Source organism: Parasteatoda tepidariorum, chromosome 5 (genome assembly GCF_043381705.1).
Source record: "Parasteatoda tepidariorum isolate YZ-2023 chromosome 5, CAS_Ptep_4.0, whole genome shotgun sequence".
NCBI lineage: Eukaryota > Metazoa > Arthropoda > Arachnida > Araneae > Theridiidae > Parasteatoda > Parasteatoda tepidariorum.
Window position 1 is genome coordinate 51133984 of NC_092208.1, and position 8456 is coordinate 51142439.

The 8456-nt window shown below is 30.8% G+C and overlaps 1 protein-coding gene across 1 annotated transcript; it reads left to right on the forward strand.

Annotated features, from left to right (window-relative positions):
- Positions 1 to 961: 961 nt before the first annotated feature.
- LOC107445843 (uncharacterized) lies at positions 962 to 1342 on the forward strand. The gene has a single exon (XM_016060334.1). The coding sequence runs from the start codon at positions 962 to 964 to the stop codon at positions 1340 to 1342; it is 381 nt and encodes a 126-aa protein (XP_015915820.1).
- Positions 1343 to 8456: the final 7114 nt, after the last annotated feature.

Below are 8456 nucleotides of genomic sequence, written 5' to 3' on the forward strand. Positions count from 1 at the left end.
TCATCTAACATCGAAGGGTAACAAACCGATATAGCAATATAATTTAAAATTATTTATTTTACCTTCAAAAATGAGTTTCATTAATTTGAATTTATCTTCTATTTCGTTAGAATTAACGAAAATCTCCACCATAAAATATGCACCGCGATTAAAAGTTAAGACCTGAAAATCATCTGGGGGATTGGCGGCCGAGGAAGCTCAAATGGAATTCCTCGCTCATTATACACTCTCAATGAGAAGCGGTGGAATTTAAATAATATATTGTTAAGACGGGTAAAAATCATTAAAACATGACGGGGGATTTTGGAAAACGAATTCATTATTGAATTAATCGAGTTTCGAAGAGAAATGGTGAAGATTTCATTCTTTAAATCTCCATCGTTTCTTTGTTTTAGATTTCGATTAATTTTTTAAAAGATGATTCAGCAGCATTATTTAAACAATTTAGAAGTAAGGGTTTTAAATCGATTAACTAAATCGATTAAAATTAAGATTCAGTAAAACAGTTTTTACACTAAAATGATATTTTTTTCCTACATTGTTTCCTACATTCATTATGTTGTTTTGTTGTATATATTACCACAATAATGTAGAAAAAGCAGAATAGTACATAATACCCGGTGGTCTTAGACAAGGTAGGAAATTTGTGAGATATCGTTTACTTCACCTAGACATTGTACTTCTTGAAGAATGTGTTTAAGATAGTATGAAATATGAGAATTACGTAAAAAATAAAGCAGTTTATTATCTTCTCTTTGTATTTTATTTGAATTTTGCTGAGTTGACGACCCAAGCAAAACTAAATTTCCATTATAATAGTTTTAATTGAAGGTTTATTGTTTTTATTTTTTACTTATTTATTTTCTTTAAACTACCGGCACTGCTGTTTTTGACAAACTCTTTGGACTATAGCTTCTTTCATGCGCGGTTGGACCTGAATATAAAAGTAGATAAGAAATTCATGAGTCCAGAGCAAATGAAAGCCATTGCGTTGGAAATAATTGAGCAGCGATTTCCGGCTGAGGAATGGATACTGACCTTTAGGGACCAGGGGGCTGGAGCTGGAGTTTTTAGCAAGCTTTTCAGTTTCTACTTACCCGTAGGAGCTTACTCCACGCATTTTGATGGAGAACTGAAAGTCATCCAGGTGGCTCTTCAACAACTATCATTAATCCAGAACTCTTTCAAGAAAGTAGTTATCCTTTCAGATTCAACTTCAGCAATGCAGGCCATCTTCTCTTATCAAGAGTGTAAGAACATGTTAGTCAAGCAGAGCCAGGAAATCATAAAAGAACTTTTCCACAAGATATCTTTTCAATGGGTACCCTCACACTGGAAATGAGATGGCAGATATGCTTGCCAAAAGAGAAGCTGTGGTTCTCCAAAAGCCCAAAACTAAAGCAAGCCTCAATTCCATTAAACTGCTGACATCACTCATGTATCAAAAGACTTCTAGAAATGTTGCCACTCGGGCTTGCGATGGCAAGCCTTGGAGTGTTCTTTTAACAAACTCAGCTTTTATTCCTGACCACCCGCGATCAGTTGCGGTTGCAGGCGTGACAGGTCATGACTGTCTACAGAAAATCTAAGAAAAATTCCGTTATGTAGCTGAAAATTAGCAAAATTTTTGTTCAGTTTTTTTTTTTTGCTTGAGAAAAACTAAAAATAAAAACGTTTATGAGTAAAGCTTTTGACAAAATCATAATATTATATTTTATTCACCTTTCTATTTGCATCATTATTTGATTCTACAGAATTCTGTATTGAATAATTTCCTCGCATGTTTATCATAACGTACTTTCCTGAAAGTATAGGTTATTCATGCGAAGCAATATAGAAAAGAAAATCTTTCTTTTTCTTCTGAGATATTTTATTTCTAGTATATATGATAAAGTAAGTTATTTAAAAAATTACGCATCGTATCGAAACACAGTATTTTTTTAACATTGAAATATTTTTTTTTAATTATCTACTGGATTTAAAAGCATTTATGCGTTTAAGTAGACAATAGTTTAGTTATATAAACAAGGAAACATAAGTTAGTTAAAATATTGATTAATTAAAACGTAGATTGTAAATTGCAACTTAAAGCAAAATTTAATTATATTTAAATGCAAAAATTAAACCTTTTAATCTCATATGTAGACATCAGTTTCGGAAAAAAATCTTAAAGATTGAATCTATTATATCTTTGAGCTAAGAATTTAAATTTTGTTTCGAATTTTAAGATAAGATTTAAATTTGTTCTGCATATCGTACATCTTATCGCACATTATCTTTATCTTATTTTAACTAATATGGCACCGGTTAAGAACCATCACATTTATAAAAATTAGAGGTACAATTGCGCAAAAAAATTGACCACCCTGATTATTTTTTTTAACTAATGACTAGATCTTCAAGTTTTAGGACTCATTCTTAATGGTGTGAGGAGGTGACCTCAAATATGATAATTATTTAGTGCAGACAATATTATAAGTTACGAAATCAGTCATAAAACCTTACTTTCTCTGAATAAACATAACTTTTTCAGATGAATCCGGATTTCTGACCCCAAAAATAGGGGGTACCCATAATCTGCAAAATATGGTCCCTATATAGTTTGGTTAAGAGAGCGATCCAAAGTTTAAACTAAACTCAGCGGCGCGACAGCCCAAGAAGGCCCTACTGTGCCCATCTCAGTTTTCTTGACCTTGAGCTCTGGGGTACAGGGGCAGATGCTCCGGTCAGGTGGTCAGCCGAACCCCCAGTGATCAGTTCCCAAGCATGCTTGGTGCTCATTTATCGACCAACTGAAGGGATGAAAGGCTGGATCAACCTTGCCCGGCCCGAGGATCGAACCAGGGATCTGTGGCACGACAGCGCGAAGCGCTACCGCTCAGCCACCGGGCGTCTAAAGTTTAGGTCCCTTAATAATAATTTTACTTCTTGCGTATACCACCAAATCTTGAGAACTTAAGGGAACTAAAAAAACTTTGCTAAAAATTATAAAATCGTCTATCCAAAAATAATTTCATGCAAAAAAACAAATTTTAGCAATTATTTATTATTTTTCTATAATTTTATTTAACAATACCAGAAGCATTTTGAATTGTAAGGTATACAATTTTTGCCTCGTTTTAAGGAATTCTAATATTGCATGACAAAATACAAAATTTGAGCAAAATCCGTCGAAAAAGCTGTGAAGAAATTAAAATTGAAATATTTGATGTTTTTAAATTTTGTCTTCTACAGAATTATTTGATTAATTTCACCAAAATTTGTTACTTTGGTTTTGCAAAATAAAATTCTTTAAAATGATGCAAAAAATTATATACCTTACAATCCAGAATTTTTTCGACTATCATTAAATAATATAATAAAAAATAATAAATATTTACTAAAATTTATCTTTTGTATGGAATTATCGTTGGATAAAAGCTTTGTATAATTGTGTGCAAAAAGTTTTCTATTTGCTTAAAAAGTTCTTGAGATATGGTGCAATACGCAAGAAGTAAAATTAACATTATGGGGTCCAAACTCTGGATCTCTCTCTTGACCAAACTACGGGGACCATATTTTTCAGATTGTGGTTACCCCCTATATCTTAGTGGTCAGAAAATCAAATCCATTGAAAAAAATATATGTTTAGTCAGAGAAGATACTTTTCTGTGTATGATTTCATAACTTAAAATATCTTCTGCTCTAATTAATAAGAATATTTGAGGTCATCACCTCGAACCATTAAGAATGAGTCGTAAAACATGAAGATCCAATCATTAGATCAAAAGTTATTCAGGTAGGTCTTTTTGCACACTGTACTTTTCCTAATTTAGAAGAAAGACTAGGTTTTAATTTTCAATGTAATACTCATTTCACAAGCTCAAATGTATTTCATCTACTATATTGTACTAAACCCTGATAAAATGTGTTATCTAAACTGATTTATAATCATCAATTTCAAAATAATATATTCAAGATAGAAGCAAGTATGTGTCTCACATTTCGTGTTTATTGTATATTTAATACAAATGAGTTTATATAAATTAGATTTTTTATTCTGCGAAATAAATATTTTTCAAATAAAGTATTACTGAAAAATAGAGATTTAACCATATATTTAACCATTCAAAAGAGGATTTTTTTTTAATACTAGATTTGTAAAGTGCATGAAGACGCTTTGTTTATTTGTATTAGGGGGTGATTAGATATCCCTCTCCCAACATAGTGCTCACGAGTCTCAAAAGAATTTAGGATTCAGTGCAATGATATCTAATTTTTTAGAATTTATATAAATTAAAGGTAATTGCCCGTTATTCACTATACTAATATTTTTTTAGATGCAAGTGCCACTTTCCGCTATTCCCTTGCTCGGTATTCCTTACACTGGTTTATTTTTAGGAAAATGGGCATTATCTAAGTAAACATGTGTATTGCTGACACTAATTTCGGGCTTTAATTTACCACGAATGGTTTGACTCAGTATAGCCGGTTTAAGTTGAATATTGCGGAATCTCTTTTACCAAGTGTGATATAGGTTATGCTCAACTTTAATTAACTAAACCTATGTTTATAACTTAATCCTACTTTATCCATAAAATATAGCCTAAATGCATGTTTTTGTCACATTCAAAATTTTATTCGAATTTAATTCCAATTAAATAAAAATTAGGTGTTTGTCCGCCATTTTAGACATATATTAGATTTAAAGTTATCTTTAATTAATGTTGCATTTTATACGCACCCATGAAATACTTTCTTTCAACCAGATATGTAATTACGAGTATAGAAAACAGTACATTAGCATCTTTAAAAGTTGGGAAACTCTCTGCGGACCTCAAGTATAATTTTTTTTCACTGTATAAAGTAATGTTTATAGAAACTCAGTGCAACTTCGGGAAGCTGTCTTCTAAGAACTCTTAAATCACTAAAGAAACTTCGTGAGTAAAAACTTAACGCAAAGAGAAAGTATAAAAACAACAGAACAGAAAGAAGAAGATATATTCTCACGTGCACACAAGGTACTGAGAAAAAATCTCTTCGAGGTGAAACAAAAAGTTGAAAAAGAAACACATAGTGGAGTTTCGAAAGAAGACATGATATGGGTTTTAGTCCTTCTAGATTTTCATCGAACTCTACCTCGTACTGGTATAGAGAATTTCTCTAGAGTCCCTAGATAATGATGATGATGATGATGAATTGATGGATGAAAATGGCTCGAAAATATGCGGGAAAAATAGCTTTTGAATAAAGAGGTGTAAAGGTGCTATCGTATGCATTTTGTTTGTCTTATGGTTATGGCTTTAAAAATATTTCAAAATAAATTTTGGTAAGGCAAAAACGCCATGCATTTTAATTTTACTTCTGCTGCACCTACACGCATGCATTTAAATTTATGTTAATGTATAAGAGTTGGTTAGTGCCACAAAAATGAATCGATTTTTAAATGTTTCAAAATAATCCTATAAATTATCTTTCAAATAAGGAAAAATTAACATTTTTGAGTTAATTAAAATGTTAGGTGTATTAATGAAAAACTTCCTGGCTTTTTAATTCTAGTACTTTGAACATTATCTGCTCATGATTAGAAATTTGAATGTGTACGTATTTTTTCAATTCAAATATTTTAATTTATTCCTGTTCCATCGAAATTGAAAAAGAAATTTGTTTTTTATTTGTTTTTATTCAACAAAAGCTAAGTAAGATAATAATAAATTTAATCTAAGGATTTAAATGCTTGCATCATCGAAACCAATTAAAGATTAAATATTTATGACGAAAACAACAAAAAAAATCAATTAAGCGAAGTAAATTTTAATATCACCTCATCGCTTAAATTAAAGATGAATATTTAGAACGGAGATGGCGAAGTTGTTTTGATTTGTGAGCCAGCACCATTACGGTTTATTATTTCAAGGAGTCTAATGTGGTACTTGTTATTTTTCTTTTCATAAATTCATTTTAAACCGTTGTATTTTGAATTCAGATCAAAGTATTACAGCGTGGGAAACTATATTTACTGTTTAGTTGTTAACTAACTTGCTGCAAATGTAAATCGTGCTCTTTAGCAATAATATAAAGTTATTTCAGTTTAACTAAAATAAAATATCTTAAAACGAGCACCTTTAAAAGGAGTGAGGAAATGAAATGAATGTAATTAATACTAAATATTTTCAATTTTATTGTATGAAACACTAAATATATCAATGCAATTCAAAATAGTTTACTTACAGATTTAATTTTTCCATTTCAAAATGATGTAATATTTAAAACTGTTCAACTAAATCGGATTTTTATTTTCAATATACATTTAATCAATGCTTGATACACATACATTAAAAAACTTCATGATTTTTATCCCATTTAGTTGTTACTGAATCTTATCAGCCATGTCCTTAATTTTCGTCTCATAACTTTTTGTTTTTGACAGCACTTAAAAGATTCGATCAAAAGTGCGAGCCGGGAGCACAATCCGCATCAACCAGCGATCGTTGGGATTCGAACCTGGCTCACCTCATTGGAAGGAGGGAGTTCTATTCCTTGAGCCATCACGATTTAAACTTAAATGTTTGGAGGATTTAGTACAATTATGAATTATACAGAAAATTTAAGTAACCAAACATAATTTCAGTAAATCAATCCTATAGAATAAGATGGCTGGGTCACATCTGCAGAAAGAATGGCCGTGATTCAATAAAGAAGGACACGTGGGGATTTATTTATATATTACGTTAACCTTCATCTATTAAAAGGTACCTCCAGATAGAATCAAGTTAACATGTCTTATATACTAGTGAATTGGTATTTAATATTTATAGTGGTAGTTACGCCACAGACAATCAGAAAATTTACTGAAAACAGAAAAAAGGGAAGACAAAATACCGGATAGATTAATATCTGAGTCTGATCGATTGAGATGGATACAATTTATTCAGGGGCTACTCTGGCCTGAGCTAGGCTGTCATGCAATTGGATGAAGAAGGATAATGCAAAATTTTGTTAAACTTCAATTCAGTTTGCGGTTTTTTTATTCACATCTTACCATAATTTGGTCTCCACTCCAACATAGATTTTCATATTTTTGAGCAATTTGGTCAATGTAACAAATCCCGGAAAATGTCTAAATGGGTTCTAAAACTCCTCGTGTTTCTAATTCTGTCAATAATGGTAGCTAACATAACACATTTACTTTGCATTTCTTTTTAATTGTTGTTTTCAGTGAAACTTAGTGAATAACAGTAAGTTTTCACATACCAAAAAGTTACCTATCACGTGCTTATTAGTGTCACCTGTTGTCATAAGTTCGTTATTCCTCATTTGGAAGTTTCTGTGCTAAACGCAGTGAGTACTTTATCCAATTTACAATAAGAATTTAGAATAAACTTTAGAATTTAAATATTAGATAGCATTGATAATGTTTCATACTATATATTAACGGAAAAAATAAAGTTCTGTCTAGCTGTATTTAAAAAATATTGCGAAATCTGACAAAAGTACTTTTTCTGAATGAACATACCTTTTTTCAGAAGAATTCGGATTTCTAACCCCCAAAATATAGTAGGTAGCCACAATCTGTCAAATATGGTCCCCATACTTTTGCCGGGAGAATGATCCAAACACTTAATAATATTTTTTTTTTTACTTTTTGCATACTTCGCCATATCTCGTGAAATTTTCTTAAGCGAATTATAAACTTTTGCTCACAATTACAACAAAAATATTTTGTCCAAAGTCAATTCAATGCAAACCACAACTTTTAGTAAATATTTATTATTTTTTATTATATTATTTAATAATGGACGAAATAACTTTGGATTGAAAGGTATACAATTTTTTACATAATTTTAAAGAGTTTAATTTTACAAAGCAAAATACAAAACTTGAGTGAAATTTGTGGAATAGTTCTTCCGAAAATGAATAAAGACGTATATTTATTCTGACATAAATTCTGATTTAGCAACCATCCCTTGCCTTAATTAATTGGCATATTTGAGGCCACCTCTTAGAACTACTAAGATTTTTTCCTAGAAAGTAAAGGTCCGGTTATTAAATCAAAAGTCAATCAGGATATTCTATTTTTCTGCATGCTTCATGAGTCATAATCTCAACTGCACAGTTGTCTCGCAGCAGATCGACTTGCGAACTAGTTTTACTAAAATCAGAAATCATTGTTTGTCTATCAAGCTAAAATTTAAACCAGTCTGGTAAATAATTCCTTATTTAAGTTGCTATCAATAGAAAGTTCAATAAGTGTTACGCAGAGAGACCCAAGCAGATCGATTTCAAAAATCTAAAAAGTCAGACGCAACAGAGGGTATTATTCTTACTACATAATTTGTGTTCTGTTGTATAAAATAAGATGGACTTTTAAATTTACCTGTATAGGGAAAGAAATATATATATATATATATATAGCTGTGTTATTTTAATCCATCTTACATCCGGTTTTATATAATTACTCCACCCTTTCTAGCTTG